Source organism: Schistocerca americana, chromosome 3, assembly GCF_021461395.2.
Source record: "Schistocerca americana isolate TAMUIC-IGC-003095 chromosome 3, iqSchAmer2.1, whole genome shotgun sequence".
Lineage (NCBI taxonomy): Eukaryota > Metazoa > Arthropoda > Insecta > Orthoptera > Acrididae > Schistocerca > Schistocerca americana.
The window spans coordinates 146,998,083-147,023,306 of NC_060121.1; the positions used below are offsets into that span (position 1 = coordinate 146,998,083).

At 38.1% G+C, this 25,224-nt stretch overlaps 1 protein-coding gene across 5 annotated transcripts in view; it reads left to right on the plus strand.

Annotated features, from left to right (window-relative positions):
- LOC124607516 (tyrosine-protein phosphatase Lar-like) overlaps nt 1-25,224 on the plus strand; it is a 545,267-nt gene that overhangs the window by 448,828 nt on the left and 71,215 nt on the right. For 3 of the 5 annotated variants that reach the window (XM_047139905.1, XM_047139906.1, XM_047139907.1), the window contains 3 exons: nt 9,729-9,862; nt 10,499-10,649; nt 19,615-19,914. In XM_047139905.1, the coding sequence (XP_046995861.1) occupies nt 9,729-9,862; nt 10,499-10,649; nt 19,615-19,914 (585 nt within the window). The remainder of the gene's footprint in view (nt 1-9,728; nt 9,863-10,498; nt 10,650-19,614; nt 19,915-25,224) is intronic. The other 2 variants (XM_047139909.1, XM_047139910.1) reach the window with 1 other exon arrangement.

The following is a 25,224-nucleotide window of genomic DNA, read 5'->3' on the forward strand; positions in this document are numbered from 1 at the left end:
GACACCTGCAACCCATAGTACAAAGACTTTCCTCCTATATTAAAGATAACAACCATTTCCTAGATCATCTGAAATATGTGCCCATCCCACTCCCACTACACACTTGCTTGTCACCATTGATGCCATCTCCCTCTACACCAACATCCCCCATGTACATAGTCTGTCTGCTGTTGCAATTTTCTCAGTCAATGCCCACCTGATTTCAAGCCCATGACATCCTTCTTGCTCATATACTTCACCTTCGAGCAGCCGACATACAAATCAGATCAGGGGTATGGTCATGGGAGCCAGGTTGGTTCCTTCCTATGCTAACCTTTTCACGGGTCGCTTGGAGGGGACTTTCCTGGGATCCATAAGCCTTCATTCCCTGGTTTGGTTTAGATACATTGATGACATCTTTTTTCTATATGGACTCATTGTGAGGCTGACCTGTTAAAATTCCTGGAATCTCTTAAATATCTTCTCCTAATTAAATTTCACGTGGTCCTATTCTGAATCCCATGCCACTTTCCTTGATGTTGATCTCATCCTCACCTGAGGCCAGCTACACACTTCTGTCCACATGAAGCCTACTAACAAACAACAGTACTTACAAATTGACAGTTGCTGCCCTTTCCATGTCAAATGTTCCCTCCCATACAGCCTTGTCATTCAAGGCAAACATATTTGTTCAGATGCAGACTCTTTACAGTAATACATCACCAACCTCACTTGAGCCTTCACTGGACATAATTATCCCAACAGCCCAGTTCAAAAGCAGATTTCCTGGGCCATCACATCCAATCCTGGTACTGATGATCCCCCCAAAAAACTTCAGAGCACACCACTTCTCACCCAGTATTATCCTGGTCTTGACTGTATCAGTCAGCTACTTCAACAAGGCCATGACTTCATAAAATCATGCCCTGGAATGAGATCCATTCTGTTTGAGATTTTGCCCACCACACCTAGAATAGCTTTTCGTCACCCTCCCAATCTCCGCAATATCCTCGTCAGACCCTATGCTCCTTCTGCACCTATCTCCCTACCCTATGGCTGCTACTCCTGTGACCACCCCCACTGCAAGACTTTCCCTATGCATCCTCTTACCACCACTTATTCCAGCCCTGTAACTGGCAAAACACATACTATCAAAGGGAGAGCCACCTCTGGATGACACAAGTTATATTCCAGCTGTTATGTAAACACTGCTCGGCCTTTTACATTGGCATGACTACCACCCAGTTATCAGTCAGGATGAGTGGGCATGGACAGAGGGTGTATACAGGCAACACAAGATATCCTGTTGCAGAGCATGCTATACAGCGTTACAGTCATGACCTCAGTTCATGTTTCACCACATGTGCCATCTGTATTCTTCCCCCAGACACCAGTTTCTCAGAACTCCACAGGTGGGAACTAGCACTACAACATGTCTTTGCTTCTTGCCACCCACCTGGCCTTAATTTATGTTAATTCCTACCATCTCAGCATGTATTCACAGCAGCTACTCCTTTCTTCACCCTATTTTAGATTCCTACATCTTTCATTTTCTGATTCGTCTGTTTTTCACCTTCTCCCATCCCACATCTGTTACATACAATGCATTTAGCTTTTCACTCTTATGAACTTATGCTCGATGGTTTAGTAGTAATCTCTGTCATGGATATTACCCTGTCTTCCACCTTCAAGCTCTCAGGTTTTCAAATCTCATCTGGTGCAGTCCCCAAAAATCAGTCTTTCCTTCTCATCCCGTCCAGTAAGTCTCCCCTGACCTGGGGTTCTGGGTGACTTTTCTGAACTGTACCCCTTTCTCTAAACCTCTCCAGTCCATTTCCTTCACCCCCTCTTCCTTCCCCCTCAATTCTTCTGCCAGAAGAAGGAGCCAGTGGCTCTGAAAGCTTGTAAAAGTTAAATCCTTGTGTGTGTGTGTGTTCCCGTGCCACCACTTGGCGAGTAGATTTTTTATCTATCCATTTATACCATATTTAAAATGTATTTTATAAACACTATGTGTAAAACAAACACTGTTATTTTCATATATTATGACAGAGAAAATATTAATAATTCGTTTTGTGAGCATTATGGATTGACTGCTTTGTGTATCAATGCTTCCTGGACACCATAAACTTCCAACTCCTGTTATATCATACCTTGATGTTTATGAATCCACTAGTCTTGAAGAGCTTCCTGTCTCATTTTGATAAGTACTGTTCATTTCTCATAAGTTTTCTTCTTGCCCATATTTAAATATTTTAAATTCACTTTCATACAAATAAAAAGTTAATATTTGAGAAAAGAGCCAACATATAAATTTAGTGTATTGCTCTACTTTTTCGGAATTACAAATTTAAAGTCTGTGCTACAAAGGTTGCATGCATTCTCAGAGTGATAACATAACCCATACAATATAAAAATGACCTATAGTCAACTAGTACAAAACTAAAACAGAGTTCCTCAACTATCCATGTCATTGAAGTGTATTAGTTTCTCCAACAAAATATTTAGAATGCCTATGTACGCCGATGGGCAGCAGCTGGCAGTGGGGTTGCACAGCCACTGCCCTCACAGTTTTGACATCTGCCACTGGCTGCACTCCACTGTCTAGTTTACCAGATACCTCAAACAAAATAGATAGTAAACAGTTATAGAACAGACATATAACATGTAAGAACCTTATTACTGTAAGGAATGGGAGGTTGAACTTCAACTTTTCTTCCACAGTATTTGCTTCCTTTCTGTTTTATTCATGTTCTGAAAATTTCTGTAACCTTTCTTTGTGCTTTTCCAGCACACGAGTTAAGCAATATGACTGATAATCTGAACATAAATATATAACAAAGATGATAAAGAAACAACCACACATCTACAGCTTGTGTGTGACATCTCTCTCTCTCTCTCTCTCTCTCTCTCTCTCTCTCTCTCTCTCTCTCTCTCTCTCACACACACACACACACACACACACACACACACAAACAAACAAATAAGCACAAATGCACAGTATGATGGAGGTATTTTTCTGAAAATTTGAGTGTAAGTTTCATCCTGGTAAGTTCCATTCTTTACAGATTTGGCATAACATAAATTAACTTGACAGTTCATATATTGCTACTGGTTTGGTAACTATAAACACTGACTTTCTTCTGTTTGCCAGTTGTTACACTGTGACAGCATCTAGTATAGGCTATCGTCCATCTACATCTACGTCTACATGATTACTGTGCTTTTCGCAATAAAGTGCTTGGCAGAGGGCTCAATGAACCACCTTCAAGCTGTCTCTGCACTGTTCCACTCTTGAACAGCGTGCGGGAAAAACGAGCACTTAAATCCATAACTGCTGTGCCTTCTTTTTGTCATGCCACAGAACAACTTTCACTCATAATATATCCAAAACAAATAAACATACTGAGATATGGTTTGTGCTAAATTATAGAGGATGATGTGAGAAATATGTATGACATATTCAAATATTTTTTTTTAATATTTATAATTGCTGGATTATGACATACCAACTTTGTTTTTCTCAATTGTAATTTCTTAATAGAATTATCTCCTTTTTCTGTGGCACTGGAGAGAGCTTTTGAAGTAGAATTCAATGACAGGCCATGTGTGTAATTTGATCAAATAGTAATGAGATAAAAGTACTACAAACCACTGTCCTGCTGCCAAGAGAACAGATCTCAGAAACACACTCTTATTGTACCAAATGTAAGCAAACATGTAATGTGGGTACAGTTTGCAATTTTTTTTATTAAGACTGCCATATCAAGGATTGGAAATGTTGACCTTGAGCATTGTTAGATATTGTAAAGTAATTTTGGACAGGCAGTACTGCATGTTGAATTGTGTCTGGACATACGACAGTACAGGGCTGAATTATACCATTATCACTTGTACAATTTGTACTGTATAATATAACTCTGTACAATGCCACTCATACCATTTATTCAGTATGATCAAACTGGACCAATAAAAAATCAATCCATCAGTTATACGGTATTTCACATTTTCAGGAATGCCTGTGTTTCCTCAAATATTTCTTGTTTCGATTTTTCACAGATATAAAATTCCAGAAGTCTGGTTAGTGTGCAGGCCATTTTGGTTTCCCAAACAACTGATACTATGATATTTATATGTTTTTTATGGTGATCTGTAATTATTAGTGTGAATGGTTGGGATGTCCAAGAATGGAAACTGCAGGTAGGAATACCAGCAATGTAGGAAAAAATAGATTGCTACTAACTATAAAGATGACACCTTAAGTTCAAGACAGGTGCAATTGTAAGACACTTACATACAAGATTTTGGCCTCAGCCTTCATCAGAAAGAGGAAGAGAAACACACACCTTTCATTCAGACAAGGAAGCACACCTCATGCACACACAACTGCCAACTCCGGCAGCTCAGGCCAGAATGTCAGCATTTTGGCGGTCTAGCTTTTGCTATGTTGTTGATTGTGATATCTCTCATGTTGATACCTAATGGATTGCCTAATGTACAGGGAAATGTCTTACAATTACTGTGCCCACATATCAGACAGGAACTATAGATACTTACGGTTATTTAGAGCCCTGTCAATAAAACTGGAACCAGTTATGTGATACTTGGGAAGATCACACCACACATTGATAGAACAGAGTTGCTTTTTACCCTCTCTCTCAGAGAGTATGGATTTTCAGATGATCATCAGTGCACATTGCAGATATTAATTTTCCTGTGATTTGTGAATGATGCTTTTCTAGTAACATAATCTTGCATAGAAATCGTGCATCACTTTGTAGTTTAGTAGATTGCACTGTAGTTCCTTCTCTAGATTGCCACACAGATAACAAAATAGTAGATATAGAAATAGATGACAGAGGGATAGAAAAACAATTAAAATCACTCAAAAGAGGAAAGGCCACTGGACCTGATGGGATACCAGTTCGATTTTACACAGAGTACACAAAGGAACTTGCCCCCTTCTTGCCGCAGTGTATCGTAGGTCTCTAGAAGAGCGTAGCATTCCAAAAGATTCGAAAAGGTCACAGGCCATCCCCGTTTTCAAGAAGGGATGTCGAACAGATGTGCAGAACTATAGACCTATATCTCTAACATTGATCAGTTGTAGAATTTTGGAAAAAGTATTATGTTTGAGTATAATGACTTTTCTGGAGACTAGAAATATACTCTGTAGGAATCAGCATGGGTTTCGAAAAAGATGATCGTGTGAAACCGAGCTCGCGCTATTCGCCCACGAGACTCAGAGGGCAATAGACACAGGTTCCCAGGTAGATGCTGTGTTTCTTGACTTCTGCAAGGTGTTTGACACAGTTCCCCACCGTCATGTAATGAACGAAGTAAGAGCATATGGACTATCAGGCCAATTGTGTGTTTGGATTGAAGAGTTCCTAGATAACAGAATGCAGCATGTCATTCTCAATAGAGAGAAGTCTAGTGAAGTAAGCGTGATTTCAGGTGTGCCGCAGGGGAGTGTCATGGGACCGCTGATATTCACAATATATATAAATTACCTTGTGGATGACATTGAAAGTTCACTGAGGCTTTTTGCGGATGATGCTGTAGTATATTGAGAGGTTGTAACAATGGAAAAGTGTACTGAAATGCAGGAGGATCTGCAACAAATTGACGCATGGTGCAGGGAATGGCAATTGAATCTCTATGTAGACAAGTGTAATGTGCTGCGAATACATAGAAACAAATATCCTTTATCATTTAGCTACAATATAGCAGGTCAGCAACTGGAAGCAGTTAATTCCATAAATTGTCTGGGAGTAGGCATTAGGAGTGATTTAAAATGGAATGATCATATAAAATTAATCATCGGTAAAGCAGATGCCAGCTGAGATTCATTGGAAGAATCCTAAGGAAATGCAGTCTGAAAACAAAGGAAGTAGGTTACAGTACACTTGTTCGCCCACTACTTGAATACTGCTCACCGGGGTGGGATCTGTACCAGATAGGGGTGATAGAGAAGATCCAACGGAGAGCATTGCGCTTCATTACAGAATCATTTAGTAATCGCAAAAGCGTTACGGAGATGATAGATAAAACTCCAGTGGAACACTCTGCAAAAGAGATGCTCAGTAGCTCGGTAAGGGCTTTTGTTGAAGTTCCGAGAACATACCTTCACTGAGGAGTCAAGCATTATATTGCTCCCTCCTACGTATATCTCGCGAAGAGACCATGAAGATGAAATCAGAGAGATCAGAGCCCACACAGAGGTATACTGACAATCGTTCTTTCCGTGAACAATACGAGACTGGAACAGAAAGGAGAACCGATAGAGGTACCCAAGGTACCCTCTGCCACACACCGTAAGGTGGCTTGGGGAGTATGGATGTAGATGTAGATGTAGATGTAATTTGGAGAACTGTAACCAATTTCAAAAGTCATTTCCATGAAGCTGCCGATAGATCAAAACGTAAGGAATGTGAATGGCATTGGAATATAGAATTCACAAAGCTGTCCTATGCTTGATTCCAGTAGCAAATTCAAGCTGCCTTGTAGTGACATGTGGCTTGAGTCCTACTGCTGCTATAATCTTAGATCCATTTTTTTCATCAGTCAAAGCTCTTTTTCATTGGTGTATTGTATTCTTCACACTTCAAGTTCCTTAAAATCTGTCTGTAATATTTTCAAAGACAGAGCATGAAGGTTTGGCACAGTCAAAATAACTTTCAGCATACAACCATATTGTTACTCGGATAGTCTGGTGACATTCACCATAAATTAAAAGCATATTCACTTTTCGGCCTGTCGTAAACATTATAAAAGTCTGAGCAACTTCACAATCAACTAGTCTATCACTAAAATAGCAGAATAAAGACTGGTAGGCTTCAATCAACAGGGAAACACACGAACTGTACCTGAGTAAGGTGTTTAATTATACGGGGGAGGATCAGAAAGTAATGCACAATAATATTTTTCTCCCCTGGTATTGCAGCTGAAATGTTGAAATTTCACAACAATTCAGTTTGTAGTTTGCACTACAGAGGGTGTTTTGTTTTTGTGTGCAGTTCTAGAAAGACACCCTTGAACTATGAAACAAACATGGTGTGCATGTTACTATCATCAACTTGGGACGAGCAGCGAAGTGTAGTCCAATATTTGTGGACCAAAGGGCATAAAGTGAGTGAAATTCACAGGGACATGCATGACGTGTATGGGGATGACTGAATGGACTGTAGCAATGTGTCCAGCTGTGTGCATTCTTCCAAGAGGACCTTGTGAACCTTAGTGATTGGTCACATTCCAGGTGGCCAGTAACAGTTGCAACCCTGCAGAATGTCAGAGCCACTGAGGCAACAATTTTGAATGACCAGCATATGCAACTGTGAACCTTATCACAGCAGTTCCACATTTCCTATGGTGCAGTGTGTAATACTGTTCATGACACATTGAAATTTTATTAAGTTAGTTCTTGCTGGGTGCCTGAGAACTTGAGAGAACTCTTGACAGTCTGACGACCTTCACCATAAATGAAAAGCATATTCACTTTTTGGCCTGTCATAAACATTATAAAAGTCTGAACAACTTCACAATCAATTAGTCTATCACTAAAATAGCAGAATAAAGACTGGTAGGCTTCAATCAACAGGGAAAGACACGAACTGTACCTGAGTAAGGAGTTTAATTATATGGGGGAGGATCAGAATGTAACATACAATAATTTTTTTCTCCCCTGGCCAGTGAATGGTGACAAGCTTAGATCACTTAACGCATTAAACCAGAAAAGTGCATGACTTTCTGAAAGGAATTGTCACTGGTGATGAGTCGTGGGCGTACACTACATGCCTGAACCAGGCAGACCTCTATGGGCAGGAAACATGCTAGTTCCCCAGTATGAAAAACATTCAAAGTGACTCAGTCTGCTAGGAAAGTGCTTGTGACATGGACTTTGCTAAACATGGAACTGCTGTGAATGCTGCAGCCTACATTAAAACTTCAGTTAAGTTGCATCGTGCCCTTCGCGACAGATGCCACAGTATTAATGCTGATGGCGTCAAACTTCTTTATGACAATGCTCAACCTCATGGTGCTGCTCCTGTTCATGGGAAAATTGCCAAATTTGGGTGGGAGGGACTCCAGCATCCACCATACATACCAGACATTGCACCATCAGGTTTTCATCTGTTTGCTCCCAAGAAGAAATTCTTGGCTGGCCAACACTTTGTGACAGATGCAGAAGTGAAATCAGTGGTCCGCAGATGGCTGTACTCCATCCAGATGAAGAGGTCAATATGAAACTGGTAACATGATGGGAGAAGTGTGTCGAGAATGTTGATGACTTTGTAGAAAAGTAGGTAAAAGTTGTAAGTTCATTTGTGATTTTTTTTGTTTTGTTACCTCGTAAACATTTTGCCATTAAAATTATTGTTTGTTATTTTCTGATTTACGCTGTATTTGGTACAGAAAAATCAGAAATTTGTGGGACCTCTTCACCTGATGATGAGACAGTGGTTTTATGGTGCTTTTATCTTGTTGTTATTTTATCAAATTCCACATATGTTATGTAATTGAAGTCCTCTTTGGAAGCTGTTTCCTATGCTAAACATAGAGTACATTATTCCAAAAAAGTTATTGTCATAATTTGTGAGATATAAATGTTAAAAATTACTAGTGTACATCACAAAATTCACCACATTGTCCATTATAACTTGATGACAAGCACAACTTGGTATATTTACTCATTATGGATATATTAGGGGTGACCTCAATTTGTATTAAGAATAAAAAGAGTTCAGGTACTGCTGTTTAAGCATGCATAGTACTTACCAATTCACAGTATCTTATCCATTATGGCAAAGCTAAGCATTTCGCCAAGTAATATGAGGGCTGGGGCAAAAGTCATTGCAACTATTTTGTTTACTAGCAGATACCAGCCATATTGGGAAATGCAACTCATACACATGAAAGGACAACGTGGGAACTAGATGTGTGGACATTTAAGAACATGCGAACATCATGCCTCACATAGTTATTACAGCAGTGTACAGGAAAATACTAGTCTCATGGTGCAAAATGATTACAGCATAGCACACATACAAGTGACCTGACAGAACTGGATTTAAAGGCCCTCAAAGTAGTCCCCTGCAATATTTACCACATGCCTTCAATTGTGTGGTAAGCACTTAAAATCATCTGCATAACCATTTGGTGCACCATGTCAGAATTTGGTCATCTGTTGTTGCACAGCATTGGGTGTGCCCTCTTGTGTCACAAACTGCCTTCCATGTAGTTTCCTTTACCTTTCATATGACATCAAAGCTACAGGGCGAAAGGTCAGGGGAGTACAGTATGTGCTCCACTTCTCCCCATCCCCAGCACTGCTGTTGCTGCCATAAGCACCCTGCTTTATGTGGTTTTGTGGTGTCATGCAGTATGATTGCACTGTGAAATTCTCTCAGAGTTATCTCTTGGCGAATGACTGATTTGATGTATGAGTACTACTCAACACAGGGTACTTCCATGTCGCATGACAGTCGCCACACAACTCTTTTCATAGTGCACTCTGTGCTACTACCAGCAATCACAGTCCCAACTGTTGTCAATACAACACTATGCCTGCATAGCTTGCATGTGACAGATAGCAGTTTGTGACATGCTGGAAGAAAAATAATAGTTGCAATTACTTTTGCTCCAACCCTCATATATAATATTTTAAAGAAGCTGCATCAAATGTACGTCAGTATATGACAGTTATACCTCCTGGATCTCATTGCTGAAGTGAATTTCTTCATTTTCAGTTCCGAGTCAGCCTAGCAATCTGCGTGTGAGTGATATTGGAGAAACATCAGTTACACTTCTTTGGAGCAAGCCTTCCCATTCGAGTGAAAATATCGTCAGCTATGAGCTGTACTGGAATGATACATATGCAAAGGTAGGTTGATTCCAAAAAGATTTGATTTTATGGTATATGTGTTTATTGACAGTTGCTTCTGAATACATGGGTGTTTTACATTTGAACATATGCCTTGTAGCTGAAGATTATAAGTCTGTAATATATAAATGGCCTTACATTCTGAAATAATACAATGCATAGAACACAATAGAAGATAACAAAATCCTAAGTTTACAAATCCCCACGTGTTCTTCTTCCAGGATTAAAAGGAGAGAACAAGACATTTCAGGGGTGTAAAACATAATATTGTGACTGACCTGCCATTTAAAACAATGTATCAAAAGAGAGAGAACAATGGAAGTTTTTTATTTCAATTATTTGGCGTTTATATTGCTGTACATATGTATTTTAATGCCATCCCTTGAATTATATTTCTCCAGTAAGTCTTCAGTGGAATTCTATACACCTAGATCTATAACACAATATGGATCTACAACACGTTTGTGGATCTCTTTATTACATTGTCACCTATAATTTTGGAAACAGAGATTTTCTTTTCTTAGGTATTTGTTTCTGTACCAGATTATTGCAGCCTGCAGCTTTACTTTCTAGTTACTAACAGAATGAAATGTTCCTCTTTGATGTTGTCAATTCATTGCTCGGTTTTACTTCCAGGAGAGGAATCATAAACGAATCCCAGTAGTAGAGAATTTCACATTAACTGGGCTGTACCCTAACACATTGTATTACGTGTGGCTAGCAGCACGCTCACAGAGGGGTGAAGGCGCGACCACGCCTCCAATACCAGTGAGAACGAAGCAGTATGGTAAGCCACACAGTGCTCAGACTATGTTCCTTTTAAAGTCCCCTCATTGACCTTCAGGTCCTCTCCCTGCTGATCAGATCTTTTCATTCTGGAATAATATCTCTTATGAGATAAATCATATGTGCACAAGTTTTAAAAAAGCACAGGTAAGTTTTTGTAAATGCCAGTATCATTCACTGTTTTGCACATAGATTGAAAATGAGCAGTCTCACTTCAGTATATTGTTGTTTATACAGACAGAGCAAGTTTTATACAGAGCACATAATGCATTACAGCACATTCTGTTGCAGTAAAAGCCCACAAGCAAAGCATAAGTAAAGACACATTGCCTACCACCTGTACTTCTTATTCGTAAGTGAGTCACCTGTAAGATGATCAATATTTTAAAATATATGCTGTTACTTATTCAGAATCGTCTCATTGTATGAAGATAAATTTTGAATCCCATTGAGACACACATTTTATCAATTCAGTTGTAATAACAAACAATATTGTGACTGACAATGGAAGATTCTGCCAGCATTTGAAAAATATTACAGATGGCTCATTTTTAATGAGTAGCACTGTAGCACTTAATACTTTTTATTCACTGTAATACTCAGTTAGCTGAGTGGATTGGTTCTGTTTATATTCACTTTGTATGTGTATTGTAACATCACAAGCATTGCATGCTTCCAGATTGGGAATGTTTGATAAATATCACACATATTATATACAAAAACTTTATTTATTACTTATCGTTCTCATTATTTATCATTATTGTTCAATGGCTTAATTTTCACTGTTCCAGCACAGCCTATTTCTTAACAGTATTTGTCACAACATTGCACCAGTTCTGCACTGTTTATATTCACTGTGCATTTTGAGTGCACCTTTCCTGAAAGTTACCGTATAGTCTCACTCACACTATTTATGTTAAGAGTGTGAGAGTGCGTGAGTGTGCGTGTGGACTGCACATGAGTCACCAAATTTATATTTACCACCCATTTTTTTAATGGTCAGTGGCAAATGCAAGATGCTGGATATGCACCATGATTTTTTTGGGTGCTCAGTTTTTTCCTCTCTTGTTCTTACTCCATATTAGACATTACTTACACCTAGCTCTAACAGTATAAGGAAACTATAGTTCATTTTGTTTTTTGGGATAATCTGATTTCTCTCATCTGCTTTTAAAATTCCTTTTTTAATTTTTTATGTCATTTTGTTGTAAAATAGTGTTTGTTAGGCAAAAATGAATCTAGTTGTAATGAATTTCAAATCCATAAACTTGAAATTAATTGTGGAAAAACAGTGAAATTCTTGTTGTCAGACAGAACATTTTAACTTACAATTTAAAATTAAACCATAGATTATACAGAAATCTGTCTGACACACAGGGACCAAGATGGAACTAAGTAGATAGACTAATATGAAATGACAGTGCTTTTTCCTTACATTGAAAATACTGTGGAGACCATAAAATTATTAAAAAAAAAACCAAAGTTTAAATTTTTACCAAGAAGTTGCACTTCACTTAAAAAACAATAAAACTACCAACATTAGCCATTCCCAAGTCTACTTCTTACAATTCAAAGTTAATCTGTGTCCATAGGCACCTGCAAGGGAGAAAGGAGGGGCCACATAATGGCCCCGCACCTCCCCCTCTTGGAATCTGGAGTACAAAGCTTTTATTAATTATAGAATTCTCATGTACATCTAGAAGTGAATGTATAACCATCAGTTTTCTGGGATATATTTGTAATAAGTTTTTTTGTGTTACCTGTAAAATGTAGGTCTTGTGGTTGACATGTCTTGAAACTGACCAACTTATTTATATACAAATGGCAATTTTGGAGTGTTGCCCCCCATCTCTGTACCCCACCTACCAAGATTAATTTCTGTGGACACCTATATCTGTGTCCAGGTATGAGCTCAAGGCATACTGGCCATTTATAATGAGAATCAATAGTTCACTGATCTACCTGATTTCTACTTCTTTTGTGTATATTTCCTGGGATACAGTTGGCTGTTGATTGTCCAGTTGTAATGGGACTACTTCAATGTGATTAAAAAGAGATGTGGCAGCCTCAATTTACCATCAGCTAAAACATTTATCTGGTAGCTTACAAGCTTGTCATGCTACATCTCATCTTTTCCTGGCTCAAGGATCTGAAAAATTCCTAGGACTGGTGAGAAGAGTTCTAATGGGGAATCATCTTCTGTGAATACTCTTTCAATTTTTAATTCTTCATCATCCTGATGAAGTTTGATGGAAGCTGTCACATTGACAGACATATTTTGAGTGTATTAACATGAATTGCATCAGTATCCTGTTTCATGAGAGCTGTTGGTATCTTAGACCATAGATGATATAGACAGTGCATGACATCATAACAGTGAAACTAGCATTTTGATCAGCTGACTGATGGTGGCATCCATTTGCAGGTGACTTCTGGAATACTGTCCAGTTTATCTTTATAAATTGTAGTATTTGCAGTAAATTGTAACAGGGGAGTCTTGAGTAGTATTTGGTTGCAAAGAGGAAGTAAGGCACTGCAAAAAAAAAAAAAAAAAAAAAGAAAGGATTCATCATGAAGGTATTATCTGAATGGGATGGAAATCGGTAGATTTGTTGTACAGTTTCAGAAAAATTGGGTGATTTATTGAAGCGGATGAGCCTTACAAACTGAGCAAGTCAGTACTATGTAGGTCCACCTCAGGTCGTTATGTGAGCAATTATTTAGCTTGGCAATGATTGGTAGAGTTGTTGGATGACCTCCTGAAGCATGTCATGCCAAATTCTGTCCAACTGACATGTTAGGTCGTCAAAATTCCAAACTGGTTGAAGGGCCCTGCCCATAATGCTCCATATAGATCCAGAAACCTTGTTGGTCAAGGTATGGGTTTGTAAGTTTGTGAAGGTAAGCTGTAGAAACTCTTGCCATGTGCAGGTGGGCATTATCTTACTGAAATCTAACCCCAGATGACCTGACATGAAGGGCAAAGAAATGAAGCATAGAATGTCATCGTTGTGCCACTGTGCTATAAGACAGCTGCACATGACAACCAAAGGGGTCCTGCTATTACAAGAAATTGCATCCCAGACCATCACTCCTCATTGTCAGGCAGTATGGTGGTGTCAGTCAGATTGGTATCCACTGCTGTCCAAGCGAGGCACCTCGAGATACGTCTTCATCCTGGAATCTCATTGACTGGAGTAAAGTTGTCTTCAGTGATGAGTCTGGCTTTGAATTGAGCCCCAGCGGCAAGTGAAGATGTGTCTGGAGCCTTGAATAAATCATCCAGTTTTTCTGAAAATGTAATCATTTTTTTGTCTGTACGTGTAAGTCTCATCTACTGGTTTCCATGCCATTTGGATAATTCCTTCATGGACTGTCATTTTTTGTGTCTTAGAGTGTATTTTGTACCACAAACAGCCCCTGTAGTTTCATAAAGTTCCGATAGGTGGCAGCTCTATATGTAGTGCCGATGGTACTGTTACCGATGACTGTGCCGCTAAAGCAGAGTTATTGAACACAGTTTTCCGAAATTCCTTCACCAGGGAAGACAAATGGAATATTCCAGAATTTGAAACATGAACGGCTGCTAGCGTGAGTTTCTTAGAAGTAGATGCCTTAGGGGTTGAGAAGCAACTCAAATCGCTTGTTGCGGGCAAGTCTTCAGGTCCAGATTGTATACCGATTAGGTTTCTTTCAGATTACGCTGATACAATAGCTCCCTACTTAGCAATCATATACAACCACTCGCTCACTTATAGATCTGTACCTACAGATTGGAAAATTGCGCAGGTCGCACCAGTGTTTAAGAAGGGTAGTAAGAGTAATCCATCGAACTACAGACCTATATCATTGACGTTGGTTTGCAGTAGGGTTTTGGAGCATATACTGTATTTAAACATTATGAATCACCTCGAAGGGAACGATCTATTGATACGTAATCAGCATGGTTTCAGAAAACATCGTTCTTCTCACGAAGTAATGGCCGCTATCGACAGGGGATCTAAAGTTGATTCCGTATTTCTAGATTTCTGGAAAGCATTTGACACCGTTCCTCACAAGCGACTTCTAATCAAGCTGCGAGCCTATGGGGTATCGTCTCAGTTGTGCGACTGGATTCGTGATTTCCTGTCAGGAAGGTCGCAGTTCGTAGTAATAGACGGCAAATCATCGAGTAAAACTGAAGTGAAATCAGGTGTTCCCCAGGGAAGCGTCCTGGGACCTCTGCTGTTCCTGATCTATATAAATGACCTGGGTGACAATCTGAGCAGCTCTCTTAGGTTGTTCACAGATGATGCTTTAATTTACCGTCTAGTAAGGTCATCCGAAGACCAGTATCAGTTGCAAAGAGATTTAGAAAATATTGCTGTATGGTGTGGCAGGTGGCAGTTGACGCTAAATAACGAAAAGTGTGAGGTGATCCACATGAGTTCCAAAAGAAATCCTTTGGAATTCGATTACTCGATAAATAGTACAGTTCTCAAGGCTGTCAATTCAACTAAGTACCTGGGTGCTAAAATTACGAACAACTTCAGTTGGAAGGACCACAAAGACAATATTGTGGGGAAGGCAAGTCAAAGGTTGCGTTCCATTGGCAGGACACTTAGAAGATGCAACAAGTCCACTAAAGAGACAGCTTACACTACACTCGTTCGTCCTCTGTTAGAATATTGCTGCGCGGTGTGGGATCCTTACCAAGCGGGATTGACGGAGGACATGGAAAGGGTACAAAAAAGGGCAGCTTGTTTTGTATTATCACGTAATAGGGGAGAGAGTGTGGCAGATATGATACGCGAGCTGGGATGCTTACCAAGTGGGATTGACGGAGGACATGGAAAGGGTGCAAAAAAGGGCATATTGTTTTGTATTATCACGTAATAGGGGAGAGAGTGTGGCAGATATGATACGTGAGCTGGGATGGAAGTCATTAAAGCAAAGATATTTGTCGTCACGGCGAGATCTATTTACGAAATTGCAGTCACCAACTTTCTCTTCCGAATGCGAAAATATTTTGTTGAGCCCAACCTACATAGGTAGGAATGATCATCAAAATAAAATAAGAGAAATCAGAGCTCGAACAGAAAGGTTTAGGTGTTCGTTTTTCCCGCGCGCTGTTCGGGAGTGGAATGGTAGGGAGATAGTGTGATTGTGGTCTGATGAATCCCCTGCCAAGCACTTAAATGTGAATTGCAGAGTAATCATGTAGATGTAGATGTAGATGTAGCCTTCAAAATGGCATCTGCAACAAGAGATGTATTCCAAAAAGTGAGCTGTCACTTTGTTTCTTTTGGCGGTAAACCAGAGCATTGCAAGGTATTTATAGGCACTGGCAGAACATCTACAGAGACCTGACCATGAACAAAAGCACACTTTGTCATTGGGCAAGGCTTCTGTCATCATTGCAACAAGGTAATGCAAACCTATCCGATCTCCCATGCACCAGCCAGCCAGATACAGCTGTGACTCATATAACGTTGAGACATACGGACACTGTGACCTGAAGTGATCGATGGACCGCAGTCAGACTTCTCGCTGCTCAGCTGACACACTCGTCCACCAGTTGGGATACTCAAAGATGTGTGCCCACTGTATTCCTTGCTGCCTAAAAGAAGACCATAAACTGCGACAGAGGATCATCTGTTCGGAATTGCTTTGCACATTACAAGGCCGAGCACGACAATTTACCGTCTAACATCGTCATAGGCGATGAAACATTGGTTCATCATTTTGAACTAGAAACAAAATGGCAATCTGTGGAGGGGCACCGTGCCATCTCTCCTCTGAAGAAAAGGTCAAAGCCACATCCTCAGCCAGTAAAGTCATGGTGATGGTCTTCTGGGACTTTGGAGGGGTTATTCTGTTTGATGTCCCCCCTCATGGTGCAGCTATCAACTCCGAAATGTACTGTGCTACCCTCAGGAAATTGAATAAATGACTTCAGCATGTTTGTTACCACAAAAATGCTAACAAACTTCTCCTTCTCCGTGACACACAAGGCGCCACACGAGACTGTGCTCCCAAGAGGAACTCACAAAACTTCATTGGACTGTTCTGCCTCATCCATCCTAAAGCCCAGATCTCGCATCTTCCGACTTCCATCTGTCTGGCCCAATGAAGGATGCACTCTGTGGGAAGCAGTATGTGGATGATGGTGGGGTTATTGATGCAGCAAAGTGTTGCCTGCAATATTGACCACTAGAGTGATACCATGTGGGCATACAGGTCCTCTCATTAAGGTGGTCATGACATTGAACAGAGATTATGTAGAAAAATAGGGTTTTTGTAGCCAAAAGAGTGGGGAATAATATAGTGTATTGGTATCCTGAATAGAACTAACATACTTTCAGAAAAGAAGTGTTGCGTTACTTATTGAATGTCCCTAATAAAAACTATTGTAACTGTCAGCTTCACTTTGGGTAGTCTGTAATGGTAGAAATGTAGGTTTTTAACTACTGTCACATGACTTAGGTGTTGGTTTCGAACCTTAACACATCAGAGATAGAGGTGTGCACTGTCTATTTGTATCTTTGGTTTAAGATTAGTATGGATCTCCATGAAACAGAGTGATAAACTTTGTCAAATAGTATGAATCCCACAACATAGTGGTAAATCAAACTCATAACGAATTTTGTAATTTCATTCATGGCTTGCAAATAGTCTCTTGTGCTATACACATTTCTAAAACCAAATTGTTTTCTTTTCCTGATTAAAAGCAATTATTTTTGTGTTATCATTTTGGTGAGTAAATAGTGCATTAAAGAGAAGAGCCTGTTAGATCTATAGCTTTGTATATCTTGTCTGTCTCATTTCTTCTCAGGCAAAACAACTGCAGCATTGTTCCAGTTTTGGGTAAATGCCTATCTCCATAGGCAATATGGAAATATTTTTGCAATAATTTGTATTGCAATACCGTCATCTCCAGGTGCCTTTCATTTTTCATTCCTTGAATGGCTTTATACTCCTCATATAGCATTTTCATGTAATGGCACGGTTTCCATGTATATTTTGTGTGCATCTGTGCAATTTCTTGAACTTTATGGATTTTTAAAGAGCTAACTGAATCCTTGAGCAATTTTCACTCTGTTGTTAGTTACTGTGCCATCTGTCAGTCAATGAATTTGATTTCTGTCAATGAAGTTAGTTCTGCTATGTAGAAAGCATTGTCACTCGAGAGTGAAGACAGTAGGCACATGGCAGAACTCAGAAGGAGAACTGTCCTCACTATACAAGTCTTCAGAACAAGAAACAGCTTCTGACAAACAGGCACATGAGTATTAAAGTAGGAAAGAATTCATCAGAACATTTGTGTGGTATGTTTTGTTATATGACTGTGAAACAGGTGTCCCAATGGAACAGGATATAAAACACATAGAAGCAATAGAAATGTGGATGTGAAGAAGGGAAAAGTTGAGCGAGTCCAGGTAGATGAAACAAGGAATTGGTCACTTGGTCACTACTGTAGGAAAGAGGGAAACAAAATTCTTTAGCCATCTTGATGAATTCTTGATGACTATATTGGAAGGAAAGGTTTTAAGGAAGAGGAAGACTATGAAGAATCATCTGGATTCTGTGATGGATGGGTTTAAATTTAATCAGTAATCTAGACTGAAATTTAAATGCTCTGCAGAGGAGAGCCTAGCTTTTAGAAGATGATGGTGATGACATTTCTGTTTTGTTTTATCATTCCCTTATTGTTATCTAGTTTTTGTCTTCAGATCACCTCAAATATATTTTTAAACTGTTTCATTTTATTCAGCAAACTCTGTCATATTCCTTTATTGTTTGTGTGTAGCTCTTTACTCTTCTTTATTGTTTTGTTCAGTCAATTCTATTACTCATTTCAACAATACACAGCATTTTTCCTAATGTGTATTTTTCCTCTATATAAATATAACAGCCTGTTATTAAGTGTCTGTAATATTATACAGTGAAAGATATTTATAGAGAACCTGAAGTATTTGTCATGATCAGTTGCTATCTGCATTGCAAAACTAATAAAGAAATATATAAAAGGAAGTGAAGTTAAAAATATATGAGAGAAGAGTATGACAAAACAATTTTAGCAAGTGGAAGGACGGATGTTTAATACCATGTGTCAGAAATACACGATACAAATGTAAAAGCTGTCAGAAGAAACAGAAAGCAGTCTCTCTCAGAAAAAAAGAAATTTGAAAAAAGACAGTGAAGATGTTGGGCACAAGTTCACATTAAAGAAAAAAAGTGTAAATTTTTAAACTTTGTTTAATTTTTCATTACTTTTTACTTTTATGTTATGCTGATTTTGTTTTGACTCTTTGCTTCTTATGTTTTATTTGCTTCATATTCTGTAGTTTAAAGTAAACTGGTCAGTTACCACCTTGTTATGTCTTTTAGTAATCTCCCATCTCTTTTGTAGTACATCCTACATACAGAGAGATATTTTAAGCATTGTTATCCTCCTTGAGTCAAGGGTTTTAAAAAACTACCCATGTATTTAGGATTTTAGAGTAACATAAAAGCTTTTTGGTGGGCAGATGATGTAAAAAATGTTTTTATACTCGATGTGTACAGGAAAATTTATTATATTTTTTGTTTTGTTTCCATATTGTTCCATTAGTTTTTAATGTGGCTTAGTAAGAGTTTATTATTTTTTTATACTTTATTTATCAGCAGATGAAGTTATCAGATTGTCCACATAGTACGTAAATGACAGTTACATAGATTATTTACATTTATGAAAAAGAAAACAACAGAACATCCTTTCCAAAGACATTAACATCTCCACAGACTGGAACACTTAACAGTTACACCTGACCTCCTTCCATCATTTATCTACCTCTCCAACCCTCTATTGGTATGATACAGTGTATTCCAAACCCATTCCCATATCCTGTACCTGCAAAGGCATAGCTGTGCTAGAAAGTCAGGTGCAATTAGAAGGCTAGGCAGAGTCCAAGAGGCCACATAGCGAGAGCCCTGTCTGAACACAGTGCCAGGTGCGCCCCCACAGAATGTGCGCGGCGAGGCAGTGGGTCCGACATCGATACGTGTCACGTGGGATCCACCACCAGCAGACCGCAGCAACGGCCGAATCGTCTACTACAAGCTGCAGGCAGTGGAGGCTGGCCGTTCAGACTCCGAAGCACATGTCATCACCCTGCAGGACAACACCTCGTTCACTCTGGACGAGCTCAAGCGATGGACCGAGTACCGCATCTGGGTGTTGGCTGGAACCAGTGTGGGAGATGGACCGAGCAGCTACCCCATCACAGTCCGTACCCACGAGGACGGTACGTAACTGCAGGGTGGCGGCGTGCACTGGTGGCGGGCTCTCTCTGTCTCTTTTTCTCTCTGTTTCATTTCTCTTCAGTTCATTGGGTGTGCGAACAGAATAGCCTTATGTATATTACAGTTTGTATTGTTGGAGAGTGGATTATTTTTTCATGTGATGATTGGTATTTGACTAATTAATATTATTACTTTCACAGTGTCAATAACATTTTGTTGCATATTTATTCAAAAGTATAGGGACACCCGAGAAGTTTGTAGTACTTGACTGCTGTGCTGGTCAGACATCACTTATTATCCAGATACTTGATGTTGTGTAATTCCACGCATCCTGTATTTTCATGGAAGTATGTAATTGTCCAATAAAATGCCCCAGTTTCTGCTTGATTTCTCTCATTATCTGTAAAAGGACATGTTACTATAAAGCATTATTAATTTACAAACCAGTATTTGATTGCTATGTTTTGCATTTGACATGCATAAAACTACAGTTTATGTGGAAACCGTGCAAAGTGTTATTTGTTCCATTATTAAGGGTATTTCTTTAATAGTGTTCAAGCAATATGGCATGCCTTAGCAATGGTCAAACAGTGGTCAACCTGAGAAGTTTTCATTCTTATTTTATCAGTGTAACTTGACCCCCTGCCCAACCCCCCCACATCATCCTCTCCTCACGGTAGTAAAATGTATAAAGGATCTGTGTAATTGATTGAATATTTTGGTTTGTGACATATCATGTAAATCCAGTTATAACTACATGATCTCACTGATCTATGCATTCTGATATGATCTGCCTGTATTTATTCAAAATCACATGTTTTATAAATGTTTGATTTGATGATTACTGTTTTTGCTCTTTTAATTTAATTTTAATGAGTGAAACTTATTTTCCTCTGTTTCTTACTTCACATACAGTTAAAAATTGCTGACACTATGAAATAGAATGAAACATGAAAACAAGTAAATTACCATAAATTTAGTTTCTGGTTGTTTGCATAATCATTCAATCTCCAAAAATATTTGTGAGTGGAGTTTGATTGTTTCTCCAAAGTCCAATATCATTCTGTCTGTAGTTCCTTCAGTTAGTAGTGTTGCTCTGCTGTATAATTTAGTTAAAATAGACTACAAAAGCTACTTCTGTTCACACACCCTTATTTAGAGTAATTACCAAGACAAGTTAATATTTTGAAGGTGTCCAGGTGTAAAAAATAACATAAATGTTAATAGTGTAGGTAACTGACAGGTTTCTTTTCTTGAATTCTCAGTAAACCCAATAATTATATGTCATAGTCATGTGCCTGAAAAGAATCTGAAAAAAGCAGTTGAGATTAATCAAAAAGATAAATTTCCTTCGCCCTCCTTGTTCCTGACATGATTTTAATGCCTTTTGAATTATCATCACCTTACACCTTGCCCACAACTCCATCGTGAGGACTCAAACCATCATTACCTGTTTCCACTGATCATGTAACAATTCAAGTATTCATACCTCTTATTATACTCTGATTCAGAGACACATTTTAAATACTAGTACAGTATTTCTCATTCTTACAGATAATTTTTGGAAACATAATAATTTTTAATGTAGGCTCAGTATTTTTGATACTATCAATATATTTTCTTGTAAACTATTTTTGGAGTACTTTTTTATACTAATGTTTATAAATTTTTTGAAATATATTACATTTTTTGTGTGTGTGAGTGTATGGGAAATCCGTAACATTTTTTGTGAGGGTTATATCGAGGAAAGCTAAAAAAAAAACTATTTTGCTAATTGCTTTCTTTTTTCTATTTTGAACAAATGGAGGCCTTCCAGCCACTGGAAGAGGGAGAGGTCTATGGCTTGTATATTAATTTTTAATAATCACTGTCATTTGCCTTCCCCATTTTTGCATTCCGAAAATAGGATTTACAAGTAAATGGAAATGACTGTGTGTTGTTTAATGGCCCAGTTTCTTTTCTATAATTGTATAGAGCAGTTAAATCACTCACTCTCACATATTTGTATTGCCCTTGCTTTCACTAGCACACTAAAATCACGTGAATGTTTTTGAAAAAAAAAATTATCACATACAGCACAGTTTTTGCCTTTGTTTTCCAGTACTTATTGATTTTAGATTTTTTTGTTGCTTTCTGTTTTGATTACATTTTACTGCACATTGTGTATTTATAGATTCACATTTTACTGCATGTTGTCATTGTAAGTTTCCCTTTCCATTCACAGTCCTCAGTTTTCCTCTCCTTTACCGTCCTTTATAATATGATCAGTTTCTCTTAAGGCCTTAACTTAGGCAACGCATATGTGTTGCACTGTTGTCATTCACCTAGGCACTTATCTGGCACTTTATTTTACTGTGATTGACTTTGCACCAATGATTTAAGTTTCTTTTTGAACTCACTATTGTGTAATGTATATTGCCAATGTGTGTAATGTGTGTACGTGCGTGCGTGTGTATTTAATTTTGATTTTCTTTTGTGCTGTAAGTATTCATATTGATGCTGCTCTTTGTTTTTATTTGTCTGGCATTAAACAGCCAGTGAAAATTCACTGTTACTTACAATGTGTGCATATTTTTCATTAATATGTGAACTTACAGCACATATCACTTTGCACTGCTATATTTGAGGTACTTATTAGCATAGTCATTCACTGTTGTATAGAAGTCATGTGCCACAAGTACTGAGCAGTGATCTTTGCATAGCTCTCAGAATGTCTTCACATTCCTTAGCACAAACACAAGTTTGTTGGAATGGTCTTCCTAAAAATTTTGTTCACCTATTACCTTAATTGCAAAGCTATCTTTCTCAACCTGTCATATAACCACAAATACAGTTTTCTACAATTATTGCAAGTTTTCTGGTCAATTTGGTCTTGTAGACACTAGCTTTTCACAAAAACACTATTAAACACACTAATAACCTGTTACTGGACATGATTATTATTTGTGGAGACATGACCTTCTTTTATTTTTAGTCTCTTTGTACTTGTAAAACTTTCACATTACCACATTTGAATACCAATACACATCTGTACATGATTGGCACTATCCCTAAAAAATCTGATGGTGTAAAAATGAAGTATTAATTTATTACTTTCCTAACTTGTTGAAACATTGTGCATGGTTTGACAGCAATTTTCTCACTTTATGAAGCAGTATCATAATGCTTTTTGTTCTTTAAAGGAAATGCTACCCTCCTGTCAAATTAAACCTGTTTATGGAAATACTGGTGCAAATTAAAGAAGGCACTTGTGCAACAAATTTTAGATGTGGAATGTATGGATCTGATTCAATGACCAGTGTACACATATTCACAAAATTTGTACGAAATTCTGAAAAAAGATTTAGTGTATTTGTTATTTATGTCAGCCTTGTATTCAATGCAGTTCATTAGAAATAATTTCTAAAGTATCCCATGTACGCAGTAAAATATGGAGTTTTCATTTAAAGCAGTATGAATATAAAAGTCTTACACAAAATAATTATTGACAATAAGTAGAAAAAAAAAAAACTTGTGGAAAATTACATAATTTAATGACAAAGTAGTAGCTTACAGTTGGGTTTATGAGTGGAAAAGTTAAGAAAAAAAATAACACTGAATTGAATCAGATTATCTTTAGCTTATGGTGTGATGTGTCTTAACACTACTAAGAGAAAGAGTTTGTTAAACAGCAGACAGTGAACAGATTAACCCAGTTCAAGTGTGCTTGTTGTATCACATATAAGTTAGACTTTTATTGCTTGCACTGTGAAGAGACTGAATGAAAAGTCTTATGAAGAGTCCCATTCTAGCAAACAGTTTAAAAGTGATGTGACAAACAAACTTCAGTGTGCAGATAATGAACATCTTACTCTACAAGTGAATGAAACTTTTGCATACCAACAGCTCCTTTTGTCTTTTCACAGTGTGTAATATTGTAAAAAATATAGAAAAGGAGGAAGGTAAAGATATGTTAGCAACATTGATTAGGACAATTTAAGTTATAGATTTATTCATTGAAAAGAAAGAAAAGCAGAGAAAAGCACATAAATATTTCAGTTATAGAGGGAAATCTAATAAAAGTAAGTGAAACTTAAGATAAAAAAATTGAGATAGATAAAAATCTGAAAATTAAAAAAAAAGTAATCCGTATATAAAAATTTAATCAAAATGAACAGCCCTGGGTCAATACATGTTTGTAAGCTTGGCTACCATGTTAATTTCTTATGACCAAGGTCATTTGCTTTTCTTCTTCATCTTCTTCTTCTTATTATTATTATTAATCTTTCTTCTTGCTACACTGAGTATTATGAACATTAGCTCCAACCTTGTTGTGGCTCTTGACCTCTATACCATACCATTACATATACTGTAGTAGGCACTGACACAATCACTTACATTCTTGAAATTTTCTTAATTTTAAAATTTTCAGTGTTGCCTCATTAATATTATACACTTCTGGTCACTTAAAAAGGATGTTGTCAGTGGTAGCTGTATCTGGTTTAATTATCTTTGTTTATCTGCCTTTTTTAGTGCAGTTTCTATTTCTCCATTCAATCTCTGCAAAGTAATAGAACCATGAGTGAAGAAGATTGGTGCATTACACCTCCCACTGGTGTGTACACACTGACATACACTAAATGAACGAACAATGAAGCCTGTGGTTTGCCATTGGCTCTGCCTGATGTGTTCAGTATGGCTGCTGAAGGCCCTGCAATCCATGGTAGTCTGTATCTGTGTAATAAAGTCAGTGTGCTGATGCCCCATTGTCTACTCCACAAGGAAGCTGTAGCTACATAACTCTTGCACTCATTGCCTTAAACCATGCCTCTTTATGTTAATCCAATTTTAATTTTCTTCCACATCATGGTTGCCACACTTAATTTTCCTGACAATGAAAAATGACATGAAGATAATTGAAGGGTAAACAGGGGAAAGATCAGTACAACAAATAAAGGTCTTAAGAGGGATTCAAACACTGAAAAGAAAAAAGGCAAAACTTACCACACAGTTGAAGTGCTGAGTGGTAGACAGGTGCATAAAAAATCATTTGTTGCTAAGCTTTCAGACAATAACTGGCTGATTTCTAACAAACAAGGCAGACATAGGTAAATCTGCATGGTCCAGCTTTCAAGCCTGACTGGGTTGAGGGTTGTGTCAGATGGAATGTGTGAGATGAACAAGATGGGGAGGAGAGCAACAGAAGAATGAAGGAAAGGGAATGTTAGGGCTAGAGGAGAGGCAGTAACAGTAGAATGGGATAGGGATGTGGCCCCTGGGAACTCAGCCTCGAACAGCTAGGGGAAGCTGCATTGTGATACACAATGAAATAG